General features: G+C 42.0%; 2 protein-coding genes and 1 pseudogene across 5 annotated transcripts in view; 1 reads left to right on the forward strand and 2 right to left on the reverse strand.

Moving 5' to 3' along the window:
• Positions 1–4,234, reverse strand: part of LOC110500977 (prestin) — a 21,878-nt gene extending 17,644 nt beyond the window's left edge. For 2 of the 4 annotated variants that reach the window (XM_036957041.1, XM_036957044.1), the window contains exon 1: positions 3,922–4,234. The gene's annotated coding sequence lies outside the window, so the exon portion shown is untranslated. The other 2 variants (XM_036957043.1, XM_036957042.1) reach the window with 1 other exon arrangement.
• On the forward strand, positions 886–19,989 carry LOC110499790 (tetraspanin-33). The gene is made up of 8 exons (XM_021576851.2): positions 886–1,306; positions 10,868–10,925; positions 11,472–11,599; positions 12,222–12,296; positions 13,324–13,419; positions 13,799–13,927; positions 14,124–14,285; positions 14,666–19,989. Exons 1-8 carry the CDS (start codon positions 1,208–1,210, stop codon positions 14,765–14,767), a joined length of 849 nt encoding a protein of 282 aa, XP_021432526.2. The 5' UTR covers positions 886–1,207; the 3' UTR covers positions 14,768–19,989.
• Positions 5,942–7,657, reverse strand: LOC118942890 (annotated as a pseudogene).
• Positions 19,990–20,110: the final 121 nt, after the last annotated feature.

Below are 20,110 nucleotides of genomic sequence, written 5' to 3' on the forward strand. Positions count from 1 at the left end.
TGAAAATGGCAGCCATATTGGTCAGGGACAAATCCAAACTAGTCTATGAATGGCTGTTGAGGCATAATCCAGATTTTACTTATGCAGAAAAATACATGTAATGCATGTGCTATATCCGAAAGTGTGTATTAAAATATTGTCAGATAATTATAAACACAGTTTTTTTTACAGGTTTTATACACATTTTCTGTATAAACAGCCTCTAAAATACATGTAAACAGATCCTAAATGTCTACATTTTTGTTTTCTTGGAAAGCTGTGAGTGCTATATTTTAAATTCTTAAAATATATTATTTTACACAATATCTGATCAAAATGACTGACCTTTAGACCATCATAAGAAGTGTCAAGTCTAGTCTAGTATTCCAAATCCTAATTCTGCCAATAATAGCTAGTTTTCAGTTTTCCCAACTCAGACCACTCCCAAAAAGTCCAAGCAAAATTCTTGCTTGAGAAATTGTTTTTTTCCCATTTTTTATGGAAATCTATTACATTAACGTACTTAGCTAATTGTTACCCAGAAATTATTTGATAGTGATATAAAAACGGCTAATTGGGCCTTTAATGCCAAACCCTTTACGTTAAAGATATTTGACACCGTGTTACTATAAATCATGTAAAATTGAGCAAGTGTGTATTTATTGTGTAATTTGTGTACCAGTTTTATCTTATGTAGTCAAATGCACCTCAAACAATAGCCTCAAACATACAATTGGTTTGTTAATCATGTTTTAATTAATTAAAGCAAATTAATAGTTTTTTATTTTGTATTGTTTTGTAATTGATTACATTGCAGATACCAAACTAATTTAAAGTTACATATTCGGCTACATCCGTTAATCCTTAATCACAGTAGCACTAGCAACTTTGAAACAGGTGACTCACGTCGCACAATACTGAGAAAGACGCCCTCTTTACAAACCCAAGGTTGCGCTGCTGCTGTAGGCTTTTGATCGTGTCTCTGTTGTGTTTGAAGCCTATTTTCTCTAGACTTGTCTGAATAAGGAAATGTAATAGGAATCCAGCACCACCGAGGGTGAGAAGTGACTCGCTCTACAACGTAGATTACTGTAATTTACTTCGTAAATAAAAAAAAGTAGCTATAAACGCACGTATGAATGCTTTGATTTACCTGGACTATTGCGGAAAGACCAAGGAAGGTGATAGCCAACATTTACGCACGGATTGGGTATTCTGATTTTTAACCATGGGGAAAAGAGCCGCGCTGGCGACTTACGATAAAGAGTTCAGCTTTGTCAGCCCAGTTGTCAAATATCTACTTTTCCTTTTTAATTTAATATTTTGGGTAAGTATTTAATATGTTTAGGTTTCTGCTGGTTTTGTCTGCTGATTTTGTGTAATCTGTGCACCTCACTCTGCCTAATTTAAGTTTACGTACACATTTTAATTGTACAAATTGTAAATATCCATTTGCTGTTAGGCTATAGCTTTCATTGGACGTGAGCAACTTCCAGTAATTTAGTCTACTTTGCTGTGAGGACTGGTTAACCATTGATTTAGGCTGTTAATTTGTTATTGTGTGAATGCATGAGAAAACCAGCCTCACTAACAAGACACATTCTTTCTAAGTCCCACATAGCCCCACAAAATAGTTATGTGTTACAATCATGTCTTCAATAGGATGAAACATTTAGCCATGTTTTTAATGCCTTTGCGTCTATGCTACAAAACAATCATAATCAATCCTTAACCGTGGAAAATAACCAATATTGTCTATTCAAAGGAGTACATGAAATAAAGGTTGTATTCTGCTTCATGTTTGACACCAATGACTCCTACTGGTGTCACACTAAAGGAGTGCTTATTTGCTGATGAACATGTTTAAACAGCAGCTACAACATCACAGCTGTGATAGTGGTGAGGAATGGAGCTACAGGCATGCTAAGGAATGCCTGCACATCCCTTGCAGCTCTCTCATTGGTCAAAGTGTCACCTTGTTTTGGAACTCATTTGTGTTTAAATAACCAATTTTACTCCATTAATAATGGACCTGGTCTTGATAGACGTTGGCTGCTAGAATATGTTTAGACCTAAATTAATAGGCTTTATATAGAGGGGATCCAGACTCTCATTTAATAATAATGTGAAAACCACTAGGAGCAGCAAACAAAACTCCAATATACACTGCTCTGTATACGCCCGTCTACTGTCACAACTCCTTTTTTTAACCAAGCTGTTGCCAAGCAACGCACAGTTTCATTTATTCATATGCTGATGGTGCAACATGGGGTTCCGTGAAAAGGGGGCCCATGCACTCTCCTCTCCAAATCTGTTTAGCAGTCAAATGAGTGTATCAAATATGCCTCTTAGATACTTCAATCACATCCTAGAAAGCTGTTGAAACAGTTATCTGTGAGAGGGCTATTTGCTCTCTTCTTTCTTGTTGTTGCTAGACCTCATCAAATGCTTGTTACAGTTGTATTTTGCATGTTTGACTATCAGAAACTAATCTTGGCCCCATTTTCCTCTTTTGAATGAGCTTTCCTAGTCACAGTTTGTATCAAAATATGTGAGGAGGACCCCCCCCCCCCCCCCCCCCCAAATCACTGTCACCAAGCACTGATGTGCCTTTGATGGTGATGACACTAGAGTCGGCGCTGTTCTGAGCGACCTATGACACATTAGGAGCTCTTTGAAATATCCAGGCTTGGTGTTCTGTATTGAGTTCATACCTTTGATATGGGCCCTGCTTTAACATCACACAGCATAGGCAATCATCCCATGATGACTGTCAGTGTAGGCACACTTGTCTATAGTGTCGGCAAAGGCTAGAATCTGGCCTAGTGCCCTTTGACACAACCCCTCGCTCTCTCTTTCCCCACTGCCATCATCTCTCACGATCTGTTCAATAGAAAAACATCTGGGGGAAAATGTGCCACTCTGAATGCTCCTGATCTCATGACATCTGCTTTGTTTATGATTGTCAGCATGCCGACTGATTTAGCTACTTCCCCAAACGTTGTCTCCTTGAGTACAGAATATCTATAACGACTATGAAAAGGCAGCCAGCTGTTAAACATTAACAACTCTGGAAGCAGAAGTTTGCGAACTACGCAAATTGGTAGTACAGATGTCAGCCTACTGTCAGGTGCTTGGGGGAACTGTAACTTTCACTCACTGTTCAACACTAAGGGGATTTCTGACTAAGACGCAAGAACAAGCAGCCTTGTTATTGCAGACTGGGATTTCCAGTGTTGGGTTTTAGTCCGTACTGCTTTGCAGTGTTAATAGGTTTTGACGTGGATTTATGTCCAGTTCTGCTGTGTTTACATTCCATAACTAGCGGAAACCTAGCATAAACGTTGGCCTACCTTAGCTCTGGTCCAGGGTGTTAGTACGTATTCCTTTACTAACACCTTAGCTCTGGTCCAGGGTGTTAATACGTATTCCTTTACTAACACCTTAGCTCTGGTCCAGGGTTAGTACATATTCCTCTACTAACACCTTAGCTCTGGTCCAGGGTGTTAGTACGTATTCCTCTACTAACACCTTAGCTCTGGTCCAGGGTCTTTAGTAGGTTCTTCCTCTACTAACACCTTAGCTCTGGTCCAGGGTCTTTAGTAGGCATTCCTCTACTAACACCTTAGCTCTGGTCCAGGGTGTTAGTACGTATTCCTTTACTAACACCTTAGCTCTGGTCCAGGGTGTTAGTACGTATTCCTTTACTAACACCTTAGCTCTGGTCCAGGGTGTTAGTACGTATTCCTCTACTAACACCTTAGCTCTGGTCCAGGGTCTTTAGTAGGTTCTTCCTCTACTAACACCTTAGCTCTGGTCCAGGGTCTTTAGTAGGCATTCCTCTACTAACACCTTAGCTCTGGTCCAGGGTGTTAGTACGTATTCCTTTACTAACACCTTAGCTCTGGTCCAGGGTGTTAGTACGTATTCCTTTACTAACACCTTAGCTCTGGTCCAGGGTGTTAGTACGTATTCCTCTACTAACACCTTAGCTCTGGTCCAGGGTCTTTAGTAGGTTCTTCCTCTACTAACACCTTAGCTCTGGTCCAGGGTCTTTAGTAGGCATTCCTCTACTAACACCTTAGCTCTGGTCCAGGGTCTTTAGTAGGCATTCCTCTACTAACACCTTAGCTCTGGTCCATGGTGTTTAGTAGGCATTCCTCTACTAACAGAGAGGAGTTAATTAACTAGCAGAGGCAACTCTTTCTGGTTGTGTGAAGAGACCAGAGCTAATCCTTCCTATGCATAGCAGATAAAGGCAGATTCATAGACAGGAAATGACAGGGCTTGAGGTTAGCTGTGTGCAAAACAACATGTAGGCTACAGTGTCAGTGTATCCACACCCGGATGTTCCCTCAAAATACTTCCCTTTCAGGTTTGATTCTTCATTATGTACAGTAATGGTAGCATTACATCTGCTAAATTTACCACATGGGTCACCTGCAGAAGTGGCATGGGAAAAGAGTAACTCAAGAACACACTAATGTCAAATAATTTCATTCACCATAAACACATTTTTACATGTCAAAAGGATTTCACTCCCAGAATGCGGACGGAACCAGGTCCCCCCCCCCCCCCCCCCCCCCATCCCTGGCCACTTCTACATTGATTTACAAGTTTGAACATGGACGTCCTAAAAACAAACTCCTGATTGTTACAGCCCAGTCCCTCACAACGTACCACAAGTCAAAGAGCTACTCTTCGGCCTTGTGCAAACAGGATAAGATCTTGTAAAAACTTGCATCTCTGGCTGTGAGGAATGCATTTTTGACGCAGTTTTTCACCCCCTCTGGCTAGCTGGAGAATGTGTCTGGAAGGACACATCTAACACCCTGCGTAGACTGTTAAAATCGAGGGAGTCCTCAGTATTGCTACAAATGTGAACTATGGTGTGAACTATGGTGTGAGAGGTTATCCGAACAAACCACCAAGGAAGATATCCATCTCTAGTGATCACATGGCAATTCCATTTGAGGTACAGAGCTGTAGGAAGGCCGCCCATTTTCTGTTTCCATTTTCCCGAAATAACTTAGAGGGCAGAATTTACACCACAACCAATGAATCGCTCAACTCAAACTAATGACTGGGTAGATGGCTCAAGAGTTTATTCTCTATCTTTGCATAGATAACAATGGTTTTGTAGACTATCCATTTAGCCTCCTTTGTGCAGAGGAAGACTGGTCCTTACTCGGAGGACAGACTTTTCCCTCCAAAGTGCAAGGTGTGGAAACTGGATACTGGAGTGGGAGAGGGGTTGCTGTGTGCTCCCTGTTATGTTGGTGAAGCTACAGGTTGGAGTTAAAAGTGAAAGGGCCATTATAATAAAAGCCCTCTGATCGCTGCCAAGTTGCTTATTTAGTCAAACGAGAACCAACTCTATAGAACAGAACACATCCCAACTCACTAGTTCTGAACTGTGACCCATCAGCCTATTATGGATAACGTCACTAGTTGAACGTTGTTCGTCGGTTCTGTTATATGATTCTCGGTGTGCTAAACTGTATATTTGAGAATCCAATTTAGTTTTACATTGTATGCCACTTTTACTCACTCTGACTAAAACTAGTGTAAATAGTACAGCACACCCACTTTGCAATGGTTCTGTTCTGTTCTGACATGCACTGAATTGTTTTTGTTTGTTTTAAGTTACGTACACATTGCTAGTATTGTAAGTCAAGTGACTAAACCTCAAGTCCCACTAGAGTCCCAAGTCACTAGCGTTGTAGTTGAGTCACAAGTTAATTGCTTATGCTAAAGCTTGTGCTCCAACAATCTTTCAAGCTACAGTTCACAGCGTAAAGAAAAATAGCTAGCTTAGTATACTGAACAAAAATATAAACTGGGCCTTAGGATCTCGTCACGGTAACTCTGTGCATTCAAATTGCCATTGATGCAATGAAATTGTTCTTATTGTCCATAGCTTATGCCTGCCGATACCATAACCCAACCGCCACCATGGGGCACTTTGACTCGTAGGGCTACAGCACCTCTGCAGGGTGTTAACTGATAATCAATGTTTTCCCATTTCATTGTCAATCTTTGTGATTGACAGGAGAGATGACCAATGGGGCTGAGTTGTCACCACCATAACAACCAGGGTTGATGTATGGATATAGTTTCTCAGTGAAGGCGTTGCCAATGAAAGAGAATATATGATGTGGAGAACAAGTCTCATAAAAGGAGACCTGACCCTCCTCAAAATCCACAAACACCCCCACTCTCCTGAGCTTCTTCTTAAGGCAGACTGGGGTGCGACCAATAGGACAGACCCAATCACCTAGGAGTCGTGCATTCCAGAATCCATTTTCAGGGTGCCGTAACAGGAGGGCTCTGTTTGTGGACTCTTTAATTACTCCCAAAACCTAGTAGTTTTTCCCTCAACCTGCACCTCGTAGTAGAATCTTCCTGAGGAGAAGCACTCCTTTCCCATGACACTGGGAATATTCCAATGCCTTTCTAGGTCTTATTAGAGAGAGTGTTGCCTGTATCAATCTCTCACTTTTTTCCCGTCCTCAGACAGAACAAGATAGCGATGTTTTGTATCAGGGTCCAGAGTCACATCCACTGCCCATTGCTGGACCTTCTTCATCTCAGCATCACACAACTTCTCCATCTCCTTGGTAACGGTATCCTCCAGCTGAGACAGCTCTCCTTAAGTTCCCCACACACAGATCACAGTAAACACTGATCTTAGTCCAGTCCCTGGTGTTCATGGGTTGCACAGGGATGGGAAGCTCTGGACTAGGTGAAGGTGGTCCTCAGTCTGTGAAATCTGCTCTAGTTCAGTGCTTCTCCTCTTTAACTCAGTGATTTCCTGTTCCAGCTCTTTAATGAGCCCTTTAGGCCGCCTCTCTGCTGATTTCTGCTTCTTCTCAATCACCCCAATGAGCTCAGCCTGGCTTCTTTCTATGAACTCCACCAGAGCAGTGAAGAACTGCACATCTGCTATTTCTCGATTTGCGTCTTTCTTGCTGGCCTCCACAGAGCGTTTTGATATCACTGATCTTCTGCAGTCGCTCCCGGATCATTTGCTGCACTTGTGACTCCATCTTCCCCAGCTGAGTCTTCCTCTCCCCAAACTCTTCCTCGAGAGGGATGGTGTGGTGAGTCTTGTGGTCAGTCTCTGTGCAGAACTGACACACACACACGTCTGGTCAGTCTACAGAACAGCTCCATGAGTGTGTTGTGCTTCTTACACGTCATGTCTTCCAGGTTCTCCCAGGGTTGATCAGTTTGTGTCTCTTCAGTGCTGGGGCTATCTGATGAAGCTGCAGGTGAGTCTCACAGTAGGAGGTCAGACACTCCAAGCAGGACTTCAGTGCCTTGAGCTTTTTCCCAGTGTAGACGTCACAGGACGCTTCTCCAGGCTCGGCAGGCTGCTGGCCTGGGTTGCTGGGAACATCCCTTGAACATACTTTCTAAACTGAACAGCCATCTCAGCGATGAAAGTATTGACGCAATGCTCTGGTCTGTTGTAAAACTTCTGTTTACGCATTGGACACTGGCACAGGTCAGTGGTATTCCAGTATCCACTGATATAGGCCATGCAGAAGGTGTGTCCACATGAAGTGGTGACAGGGTCAGTGAACACATCCAGACAGGACAGCAGACTACTGGGGGACACCATTCTGGAACACAAAATATAGCCATGAACTGACTTTCTGGATGAGTCAAGGAAGATGAGAGCTAATCTTAATTTGAATAAGTCCGTTCTTCATTCTAACGGCATCATACTTTTACTGAATTGCGCTGTAGAGCTACTTATCAGGGCTTATTTGAACCCTTTTTTAATGTACAGTCGTGGCCAAAAGTTTTGAGAATGACACAAATTTTAATTTTCACAGTCTGCCTTATGATGGCAATTTGCATATACTCCAGAATGTTATGAAAAGTGATCAGATGAATTGCAATTAATTGAAAAGTCCCTCTTTGCCATGCAAATGAACTGAATCCCCAAAAAACATTTCCACTGCATTTCAGCCCTGCCACAAAAGGACCAGCTGACATCATGTCAGTGATTCTCTCGTTAACACAGGTGTGAGTGTTGACGAGGACAAGGCTGGAGATCACTCTGAGTTTGAATAACAGACTGGAAGCTTCAAAAGGAGGGTGGTGTTTGGAATCTTCTTACTCTGTCATCCATGGTTACCTGCAAGGAAACACGTGCCGTCATCATTGCTTTGCACAAAAAGGGCTTAACAGGCAAGGATATTGCTGCCACTAAGATTGCACCTAAATCAACGATTTATCATATCATCAAGAACTTCAAGGAGAGCGGTTCAATTGTTGTGAAGAAGGCTTCAGGGCGCCCAAGAAAGTCCAGCAAGCGCCAGGACCGTCTCCAAAAGTTGATTCAGCTGCAGGATTGGGGCACCACCAGTACAGAGCTTGCTCATGAATGGCAACAGGCAGGTGTGAGTGCATCTGCACGCACAGTGAGGCAAATACTTTTGGAGGATGGACTGGTGTCAAGAAGGGAAGCAAAGAAGCCACTTCTCTCCAGGAAAAACATCAGGGACAGATTGATATTCTGCAGAAGGTACAGGGATTGGACTGCTGAGGACTGGGGTAAAGTCCTTTTCTCTGATGAATCCCCTTTCCGATTGTTTGGGGCATCCGGGGAAAAAAGCTTGCCCGGAGAAGACAAGGTGAGTGCTACCATCAGTCCCGTGTCATGCCAACAGTAAAGCATCCTGAGACCATTCATGTGTGGGGTTGCTTCTCAGCCAAGGGAGTAGGCTCACTCACAATTTAGCCTAAAAACACAGCCATGAATATAGAATGGTACCAACACATTCTCAGGGAGCAACTTCTCCCAACCATTCAGGAACAGTTTGATGACGAACAATGCCTTTTCCAGCATGATGGAGCACCTTGCCATAAGGCAAAAGTGATAACTGAGTGGCTCATGGGAACAAAACATCAATGTTTAGGGTCCATGCCCAGGAAACTCCCCAGACCTTAATCCCATTGAGAACTTGTGGTCAATCTTCAAGAGGAGGGTGGACAATCAAAAACCCACATATTCTGACAAACACCAAACATTGATTATGCAAGAATGGGCTGCCATCAGTCAGGAGGTGGCCCAGAAGTTAATTGACAGCATGCCATGGCGGATTGCAGAGGTCTTGAAAAAGAAGGGCCAACAGTGCAAATATTGAGTCTTTGCATCAACTTCATGTAATTGTCAATAAAAGCGTTTGACACTTATGAAATGCTTGTAATTATACTTCAGTATTCCATAGCAACATCTGACAAAAATATCTAAAGACACCAAAGCAGCAAACTTTGTGAAAATTAATATTTGTGTCATTCTCAAAACTTTTGGCCACGACTGTAGTTTAAAGGTAAAATCCGACTTTAACCAGAAAGGATTAATAGCAGGATGTGTGTAGCAGGAAGATGACTTCTCCTCACCTGCTACAGTAACCTCTCTCTCTCTCTCTCCACTCTCTGCTGTGTGGATGGGTTTTTTCTTTCTCCTCAGAATCAGACGGAAACAAAAATGTAATGTTTTATACAATTTTGAGGTCTCCAGGGGGTTGATTCTGGTTCTGAAAAGCAGCTTAAAGTTTCTGTAGTTGAATGTTAAGTTTCACTTGAGCGTAGTGACATCCCCTAGCTCCTGCCTGGCTGTGTGTGTATCTGCTCCATAGAGTTATAACTATGGTCTGCTCTTAAAGGAGAACAGTTCCATTCCCAGAGTAAGCTGTTTTTCACATACCTCCTTACTATTTTCTATACTATTGTGAATATGATAATGCTCTTTACTGTAAGAGCTGTTTCTCACATACCTCCTTACTGTTTTCTATACTATTGTGAATATGATAATGCTCTTTACTGTAAGAGCTGTTTCTCACGTAACTCCTTACTGTTTTCTATACTATTGTGAATATGATAATGCTCTTTACTGTAAGAGCTGTTTCTCACATACCTCCTTACTGTTTTCTATACTATTGTGAATATGATAATGCTCTTTACTGTAAGAGCTGTTTCTCACATACCTCCTTACTGTTTTCTATACTATTGTGAATATGATAATGCTCTTTACTGTAAGAGCTGTTTCTCACATACCTCCTTACTGTTTTCTATACTATTGTGAATATGATAATGCCCTTTACTGTAAGAGCTGTTTCTCACATACCTCCTTACTGTTTTCTATACTATTGTGAATATGATAATGCCCTTTACTGTAAGAGCTGTTTCTCACATACCTCCTTACTGTTTTCTATACTATTGTGAATATGATAATGCTCTTTACTGTAAGAGCTGTTTCTCACATACCTCCTTACTGTTTTCTATACTATTGTGAATATGATAATGCTCTTTACTGTAAGAGCTGTTTCTCACATACCTCCTTACTGTTTTCTATACTATTGTGAATATGATAATGCTCTTTACTGTAAGAGCTGTTTCTCACACACCTCCTTACTGTTTTCTATACTATTGTGAATATGATAATGCCCTTTACTGTAAGAGCTGTTTGAAAATGTACTTTTGGCCTGCCTGGTGACATCACCAGGTAGTACATTTGGTAATTGAAAGAATTCCAAACCCCTCTGCCAATAACAGCTAGTTTTCAACCCTAGAAACATTTTTGATTGAGAAATTGCTCTTTGCCAAGAAGGTATTTTTGTTTGCAATTAAAATGGTCAAAAACAAACAATCACAGTAAGGTAATGAATGATTTGATATTGAGATAAAAACATCTGCCGTGGACCGTTTAAATCCCTCCTGTTCTCCCCCATTTGAGACTGAGTGTCTTTCTCCTGTGTTATACTGTCACAAAGACAGGTCCAGGTTCATATTTAGTCTCATCGTTCTAGTCCATATGCCTAGTTACAACAAGAAAAATAACATAGACTTTTTTTTCTTTTCATTTTATCAGATGATCTCATTGGTGTTGATGTCTATTGGCATTTACGCGAGGATGATGAAACATGCCGGTAAGTGATCCTCCATTGACTTAATGGATGCCTACATTCAGTGTGAATTTCCAGAGCTGTTTGTATGGCATTCTAGTGGTGCTTTCAATAGGCCTAGGTCCTGCATCATACTGTAGCTAAACGTTTTTAAACGGGAAACGAAAATGAGTTTCTTTTTGGACCAGGTAGTCTCATCCCATCCTGTTTCACTCCATTTCTCCTGTTTTGTGCCTTTATGAACACGACCCTGGTCGCAACACCAAGGAAGAAATGCCAAGGCAGTACAGGACGTTTATAGAGTATGTCATTTTGTTTATGTGGTTCCAAAGGTCCCTCTGTTAGGAAGAATGTCAAAAATGCAAACGGCTCACAACTTCTTCTAAGGTTTGATGAATATCCCCACTATGTTTGTAATTCCTTCTAAGATAAGAACCAACTTCAGTCATTGTAAACAAATCAAGCTCTCGCTCTCTCTCTCTCTTTGGCGCCACGTATTCTCACTCACTCACTCACTCTCCGGTACATGATTCTTTCACTTGCTCTCTGTCCCTTTTCTCCCTCTCCCAGAGGCAGCCATGGCCTGTCTAGCGGTGGACCCTGCCATCCTGCTGCTGATCGTGGGGGTGCTCATGTTCTTCATCACCTTCTGTGGCTGTGTGGGCTCCCTCAGAGAAAACATCTGCCTCCTACAGACAGTCAGTGGTCTAGCCCACTTCTAACTCTTTTTAAAAGAGCACCCTCAAATCCAAATCAAATCAAATGTTATTGGTCACATTCACAGAATACAACAGGTGTAGACTTCACCATGAAATGCTTACTTACGAACGTATTCCCCACAATGCAGACTTGTATTTGATAAATAAAGCCTTCATGCCTACCTTCCTTGAAGAAATCAGTGATCTGTTAAGGATTGGTGGGTGAAAGCAGTAAGATAGAAATGGTGCTTTCACATAGCCAAACGTATGAATCAGTTATCTCTACCTCAAGGAAGGCAGGCTGGAAGGAAGGATGCATTCTAAAAATATTGGAATTGGACCACTGCCAATTATCAGCTGTGTTGTGCTCTATCATTTGAATAGCCTAGTATGAGATACTTTAGTCCTTCTCAGGTTATCTGCTGATGGGGGGGGGGGGTTTGACTCCTGAAAGATTACCAGGCTAATACATTCTTATCCATAAGACTTGTGTGACATGCCCTCAGACTGAACAAATGATTAACTCTTCCTCTCTCTCGCTCGCTCTTTCTTTCTCGCTCTCTCTTTTTCCTTCTCTTTCTTTTTTTCCTTCCTGCCTTCCTTCCTTCCTTATTCCCTCCAGTTCTGCATCTTCCTGACTATCATCTTTCTGCTGCAGCTAGCTGCAGGTGTCCTGGGCTTCGTCTTCTCAGATAAGGTACTGTATCTCCACTAGGAAAGGATCGTATCACTGGGAATTATGGGGGTATCACTATGGGAATTATTTCTATTGGTTGTATCATGCAGCATTTAATTACCCATAATAAACTGTACATGTCGGTTCCCCCTAAGAAGTTTACTCTGGGAACTCATTCCCTCATGTTCCGTCTCCTCCACCCCTGCCTCTAGCTAGGTCATTATACCTGGACCTGGTCCCAATATTCTGTCCTTCTCCAGTTCTTGTTAAAGAAGTGCAACATCTCTCTTTGAGGTCAATTCAATAGATTGTTACTGTCCCCAAAGGGCAGTTCTTGTGCAGAATAAAATCTGCGTAATTGAAACGTGCACACAGCATATACAACAATAGGAAAATAGAAATCATTAAAAGAGAAAGATTTGCCGTGAATTCACAATATTTACAAGAGCAGCCAACGAAAGCCATGCTTTTGGATTAGACTTTCATACATTGTGACTGTTGAATATGGTTGGCTTTCTAATGTTCAATTGGCTCAGTTAGTGCTCATATCAGTTCATTTAAGTAATTACTGTAAGATAAGGGTCAGAAATATGATAATGACGACAAAAATGCTAATGTACATTTAGAAGAGGAAGTTATTTTTTTTAGGCTGTTTGTCAGTCAGTGACTTGTGGCCAGAGAGCGCCCTCTGCTGCTAGTTGCCTTCAACTGCACTTCACCGGTCGATTTAACTCATCCAGCAGCAGGCAATTGGTTTTCAGAGGAATGTACTACGTGTAAACGTTGAGTGTGCGCGTGCCACTGTGCGTGCTTGCTTGCGTGTGTGTGCATGTTTGTAAAGACAGAATGCAGCTTAAAGAAAATCAGGTCTGTTTTCTAACTATGGGGGTATTATATTACCAGGATTTACTCAGGATAAATACATGTGTGTAATTCATTCATGTGGGAACAATCTTGTCTTGCTCAGGGTACAATTGAGTGTATTAGTTGATTGACTAAACAAATTATTTAAAGCAAATGCCATCTTTCTTTTCTGTATTTTCTAAAGGCACGGAATAAAGTGAGTGAGATTATCAACAATGCCATCGTTCATTATAGGGATGACATTGACCTACAGAACCTCATCGACTTTGGTCAGAAAGAGGTGAGGAGGGGACCACATATTACTGGAAACAACACTTTCTCACTGTAATACTTGTTGTTCTCAAATAAAACACGTTGAACTCACAGTACTGTACAGCGACGGTAGTTACACTACTGTTTATTCAGTACTGAGGGGTCTCTGTCAGATTTGGTCGAGGTTTTGAGATTATCCTTTTTGGTTCCTCTATCGTCCTCAACTGAAAACAACAGTTCGTTGTATAGATCTTAATCAGAAATGTGTCTCACAAGCTCCTGAGTTAAAGGACAACATCTACACACCACACTGACAACAAGTTTCACACAAATACAGACTGACAGCTGTTGACTACACAGGCTATACAATCCATTAACCAATGACTTGTTTGTCCTCGTCTCCTCAGTTCAGCTGTTGTGGAGGTGTCACCTACACCGACTGGTCTCAGAACATGTACTTCAACTGCACCACAGACAACCGCAGCCGAGAGCGCTGCTCTGTTCCCTTCTCCTGCTGCCTGCTGTCTAAAGATGAGGTCAGGGGTTAGAGGTCGGGGCCTTGGGGTATTACAATCATCTTGCCAGTAAATAAATCATGACAGGCTACAGTTAAGTGTGCTATTTTTATGTTCCACTTTATTGTCAAGTGTGATTTAGTTTCAACAGAGCACAATGTGCATGCTCATGTACGTGCTTGTGCATTGTAATTCAAATGTATCTCTCTCTCTGCAGGCGGTCATTAACACAATGTGTGGTCAGGGGATGCAGGAGCTGCCATTCCTGCAGGCTGGTGCCTTCATCCACACCAATGGCTGCATCGACAAGCTGGTCAACTGGATCCACAGTAACCTGTTCATGCTAGGGGGCATCGCCCTGGGTCTGGCCATCCCACAGGTAGACATCACACACACTTAGAGTCTATTCCAGGGTTGGGGTCCATTTGAATTGATGTCACTCAATTCCTTCAAATCAAACATTAGAAATACACAGCTTCTCCTTTTCAGGTTATTAAGAAGTAATTGAAAGTACATTTTGTTATTTTAATTGTTAAATTGGAATTTCAGTGTACTTCTTGAATTGACTGACTTCAATTTAATTTGACCCCAGTCCTGGTCTATTTAGGTTCACATTGTAACTCTATGGGCACATCATCTAGAAGTGTAGAGAGGGTCAGGAACCACATGAAGTCACTTCTCTAAAGTCACTCCTCTGCTCATCCAGCCTCTATTGTTTTCCTGTGTCCTCTTTCTCTCTCTCTCTCTTTCTGTCATTAGCTGGTGGGGATCCTCTTGTCTCAAATTCTGATCAACCAGATAAAGGACCAGATTGAGCTTCAGAACTACAACCTGCAGCACCGTACTGACCCTTGGCAGTAACCTGGCATGATCAGGTCCTACCTGATCAAACTGGACCAGGACTAGGTCATCAACCCCAGGGTCACCCAGGGGTTGTGGGAGTCTGGAATTCTACCCCCTTCTGCTGGATGGGGCTCAAGCTTTCATGTAGATGGTGTTCATTTTCAAGGCTGCTTGATCATTTCAATGGTGCAAGGACTGGCTTTGAGGCCAAAGATTCTGGTTGGATGATCCACCATTTAACAACAGTCGAGGTAGTCTGCTCTCTTTCTGCGTTCTTGACTCTCTTGCATGTCTATCTTTGTTCAGTATATATTCTAACCAACTGAGCTACCAGAACCAACTGAGCTACCAGTGAAATGGCTGAGAAACCAAGGTTCCGAAAAGGTCCAGATGCCTGGACAGTGTCAATGTGTTCTTGTTTCGTTTTAGCTTACCCAGTATCCTGGATGGGTGGAGTTTTCACTTTATGACCAATGGAATGGTCAATGTTGAAACTCTGCCCACCCTGTGCCCCATGGGAGCTAAAAGGAACGCATCTAATCAGGAAGTACTCCAGCCAGACAGCCAATGGAGAACTCCTCCATTCACAGCTATTCGTCATTTGACTCATCTCAAATATGTCACGATCTGTAATTTATTGAAAAAACCCAGCAACCGGAGTCCAAACCCTGCTGAAATAATGTAGACTCTGTCCAGTTACTTTTTTGTCAATGCCGTTTACAACATTGATCTGTTATTTATATCCATCCAGTTATCCGCTAATACTCTCATAGAGTTGAGAACAAGACAATTCTGTCGGCCCTTCTCAAATATGGAAGAGCAAACGCAAGTAATGTAATAAAGCTCATTAGCTTTACAGTCAATTTAGCTTGTGTATGTTAAATCTCCCAACTATAGTTTGCCATGCATGCTATAACAAGTTTTATAAACTGGGTTGTTTGATCCCTGAAGCCTTTATTTTTACTGCGCCAATTATGTTGGTAACCAGTTTGAAATAGCAATAAGGCACCTTGAGGGGGTTGTGGTATATGGCCAATATACCACGGCTAAGGGCTGTATCCAGGCACTCAGCGTTGCGTCTTGCATAAGAACAGCCCTTAGCCGTGGTATATTGGCGATATACCACACCCCCTCGAGCCTTATTGCTTAAATAAATCATTGCACCTACAGCCTTTACAGTAAAGTGTTACCCAATTGATTTCTACACATTTTAAGGGATATTACAATTGAGTTTTACATCAAATCCATTCACACAGAGTAAATCGTTGTCCCCCCTTTACCTCCAGAACAGCCTGAATTCTTCAGGGCATAGATTCTACAAGGTGTGGAGTTCAAACGTTGCTCTATTGGTATCAAGGGACTTAATGTTTGACAGGAAAACATTCCCCACACCATTACACCACCGCCACCCGCATGTATCGTTGACACCAGGCAGGATGGAGCCATGGACTCATGCTGCTTACGCCAAATCCTGACTCGTTGGACCAGACAATGTTTTTCCACTCCTCAGTTGTCCAGTGTTGGTGATCGCGTGCCCACTGGAGCCGCTTCTTCTTGTTTTTAGCTGATAGGAGTGGAACCTGGTGTGGTCATCTGCTGCAATAGCCCATCCATGACAAGGACCGACGAGTTGGGCGTTTCGAGATGCCGCCTGTTAGCTTGCACGAGTTTTGTTTGTCTCACCATTCTCGGTAAACCCTAGACAAGCCCTGTTTCTGAGATCCTGGAACCGGCACACCTGGCATCGACGATCATACCACGCTCAAAGTCACTTAGGTGACTCGTTTTGCCCATTCTAACATTCAATCGACAATAACTGAATGCCTATCTGCATGCTTTATAGAGCAAGCCATTGACAAGGGACTCACTTTAGGAGCGACCCATTTTCGTGAACGGGGTGGTTTACCTAATAATCTGGCCACTAAGTGTATATTTCAAGCTAAATTGACTGTAAATACATTCCTTTCAATAAAGCATATCTTTTGGATATGAAGCATTGTGGGTATCCATACAGACCAATAATGTAATTGTAGTTTATTACTCACTGCTACTAGGGGATTTCCCCATTTGAAAGCGCAACAGAAAGGCCTGATTTTATAATAAACAGTCTTATTTTCCGTAACGCCTTTTACACAAGCACTGGCGTTTAGATTGGCAACACTGGAGTTTACACTAATGCTGTGACTCTCCATAACATAACCATGTTGGGCCGTCGGCTAGCCCTGTTGGCATTTCCCCTCACAGGGGTTGTGTTCATTAGAGCACGCGACGGAAAATGAAATTGAGCGCTTCTTATGGGACAAGTCCTGTTTTAGTCCGTTTTGTTCCTAATGAACATGACCCAGTAAGGTCCACTGGGAATAGCAGTTATTTTTTCTCAAAATGTGGGTCAACATACTGGTCAAGACTACTGGTTAGCACTGTATTTAAACGGTACAGGTGGGTGTGGAATTCATTCTAGGAACTGACCCATGTATAATCCTAAGAATTAACATTAAAAAACAATTTTACATGTCAAAATTAGTTTCACAATTCCCCTTAGGTACAGAGAGTATTTACTTTGACTCTACATGGTAAAATGGTAATTACTCTCTTATGTAAAGACAATATCTTGTGAATTCTTTATTTGTTTCTTTGGGAATCATCACAACAAGCACTCCAATCCATGTATCAGCTAGTTGGTTACCAATTGTGTTGAATTCATGTAATTAATGCCAGAAACTACCCAATGACACCATTTCTAATTGTCCTAATAAACGCCAGGTAAATAGCAGTGGAAACGGTGGTCTAAAATGAAGTGTTACTGTATATTTAAGAGTCTCGTGACATTCTTTCCCTGTATTGTACTCCCAGATGGCTTGTTGTGACCTGTCAGTGGGTGGGCGATGAGGACATAGGGGTTGAGGTAGCGTGAGAGAAAACGACAAATGGATAAAGGCATAAATGGCTACTGACCTCCAACCTCTCCAAATGTGTCTATAAGCTCCAGTAGGACCATTGTGACAACAGGTTACACAACTCTATGTTCTATTACTGCAGTAGTATCAAGTGAAAGCATGTCTGTGTACGCTATCCACAAAGACTACATGTGTGTTCTATAGTCAATCAGTTTAACAAATGTCTTTTGTTTTATTGTCTAATCTGCAGTTTCACAGATTGTACCAGCCAGTGTTGCAATACTTAACACAAGTGTAGTATGGTCTTGCTACTGCCCACAACACAACATGTTGAAATATAAATGCAGGGGAAATTATAAGTGAGTTGAGTGTATTTTTATTTTAAAATGTTCCATGATTTGGTTGCAAACACTCATGTTCATTCCAGGCTAGTTGGGGCTGAAAGTCTAATATAGCTGTGAACAGTCAGACGTCAAACATTAAAATGGTTCCTCTCCACCCCGTTTGGCAAATGAAAACCTAAGCTTAGATGCATTCCTGGCCTGAAATCTGATGTGCCTGGGCTTGGGAGCACACACACTCCTGCATGTGAAGCCCTTCTTCTCCAAACACCTTTCTGCTTTGTGCACATGGCCCTGCAGTTGTTTTAACTAATTGCATGAACTATAACATTATAGGCCTACAGGCCAGGTGTTCATAATGTCAGTGTGATGGGGGAAGTTATTCAGAGGCAGGCATTGAGACATCAGCGACAGTGTGTTCTGTAGGAAGTCGCAGGTTCATTAACACACAGGACTTAGGCACAGTCCCTACTACTAATATGTATGCGTGCGTGCGTGCGTGCGTGCGCAGAGAAAGCAAGAGAGATTTGGCCGGGTGCTCCAGTGAGGGGCCCACGTGCTCTGTGTGTGGTCCTGGTCTCTCCCTGACTCATTCTCAGACAGCCATGTTGCTGTGGGTTTTAAGGAGGCCCAATGCTTCACTCAGAGAGAACGATGGGGAAACATGGGGCTCCCCTCATTCATACAGCACAGGCCAAAAACAAAACATCTATTGTCATTTCAACCAGCAGGAGGTAGGCTGTTGGAGCATTACATCTAATGCACTGCCCTATAACGGTCAGGTTAGAGAGAGACTTTGATCACATCACAAGCACGAAGAGGATTGTTTGAGACTGTATGGTGTTCTGTCTATGTGAATGATGAAACATTCATTAAATCTACAGTGTGGCTGTCCCATTGGTTGATATAGACAGAATCTTAAATCTGACCAATGTCAGTCACTTATGGCTTCATTTACAGTTATCGTATAATCAACCTCTGAAAGTTTTCTTGGTCAGTTTGAGGTCTCATTCGGGTGAAGAGCAGTGCTACCTTAACTGGGAGAGAGAATCCACATTTCCATTATGAGGGTCTCCTAGGAAACTGATTTAATATGGACTGGGAGGAAATAAACAAGACAAACTTTTTTTACACATCCAAAATGCCATGAAGTTATTCATTATTTATAATTCCACCAGGCCATCCCATCCCCCAACCAACACCCATACAGTAGGCTGCACACTCGTTTAGAAACTGTGCAATTTAAGCAGAGAAAATGACAATCTTGTCTGATCTTTTAGAATCAAAGTAGCCTAAGGAGTGGATAATTGACTTGTTTATGTCCACGACAACAAACTTTCCCTGAGTGGCTACTGGCATGCCGCTGGTGGATAAACTTGCAGTTACCATTTTTGTGGTGGTGAATGAACAGTCTTTGGAGTGGGATGACAAAGAAATATAGCCTACTGTGCTCGCATATTCACTAAGATTTCAATTGTATGGCAAAGTGAGGCTCTAGTTTAATCACAGATTTGAAGTACTATCGAAGAGACTACTGAAATGCTTGTTCACACCAACATAACTGATCAGTCTGTGATTGCAAATCTATTCATTCTTAATAGCAACAAGTGCAAATGTAGGAGGTACGGTCAGATGTAAGTCGTGGAGGACAATATGGGTCTTTGGAGATCTTTAAAAGACTTGTTTTTGGAAATGAACAAAGTGAGTGTCCTTAAGGTACTCCAGTTATATAGCCAAGCTATCATTTCTCATTATGTATGTTATCCTTGTGTTACAATTTTTTGTTAAATATTATTATTTGTTTTATTTATGTATTGTATTCTGCAGTGTTGGTAAGGGCCCATGAGTAAGCGTTTCACTGTCTACACCTGTTGTTTACGAAGCAGGTGACAATAACATTTGATTGTGTTTGATTTGACGAATGTGTTGTGTCTGAAATATTGAACGGACGATTAAATGAATGAACGGACGATTAAACAAACAAGCATATGATATAAAGGTACACAGCTGGCTTTCTTACTGCAGTCTGTCCTGGTAGGACAGAGATTGTTTTGGTATTCCTATAAGGCATAGTTTTACCCATGGAGAGGGGGATGGGATGACAGGGTTTTGTTACTTTGGCT

Source organism: Oncorhynchus mykiss, chromosome 21 (genome assembly GCF_013265735.2).
Source record: "Oncorhynchus mykiss isolate Arlee chromosome 21, USDA_OmykA_1.1, whole genome shotgun sequence".
Classification (NCBI taxonomy): Eukaryota; Metazoa; Chordata; class Actinopteri; order Salmoniformes; family Salmonidae; genus Oncorhynchus; species Oncorhynchus mykiss.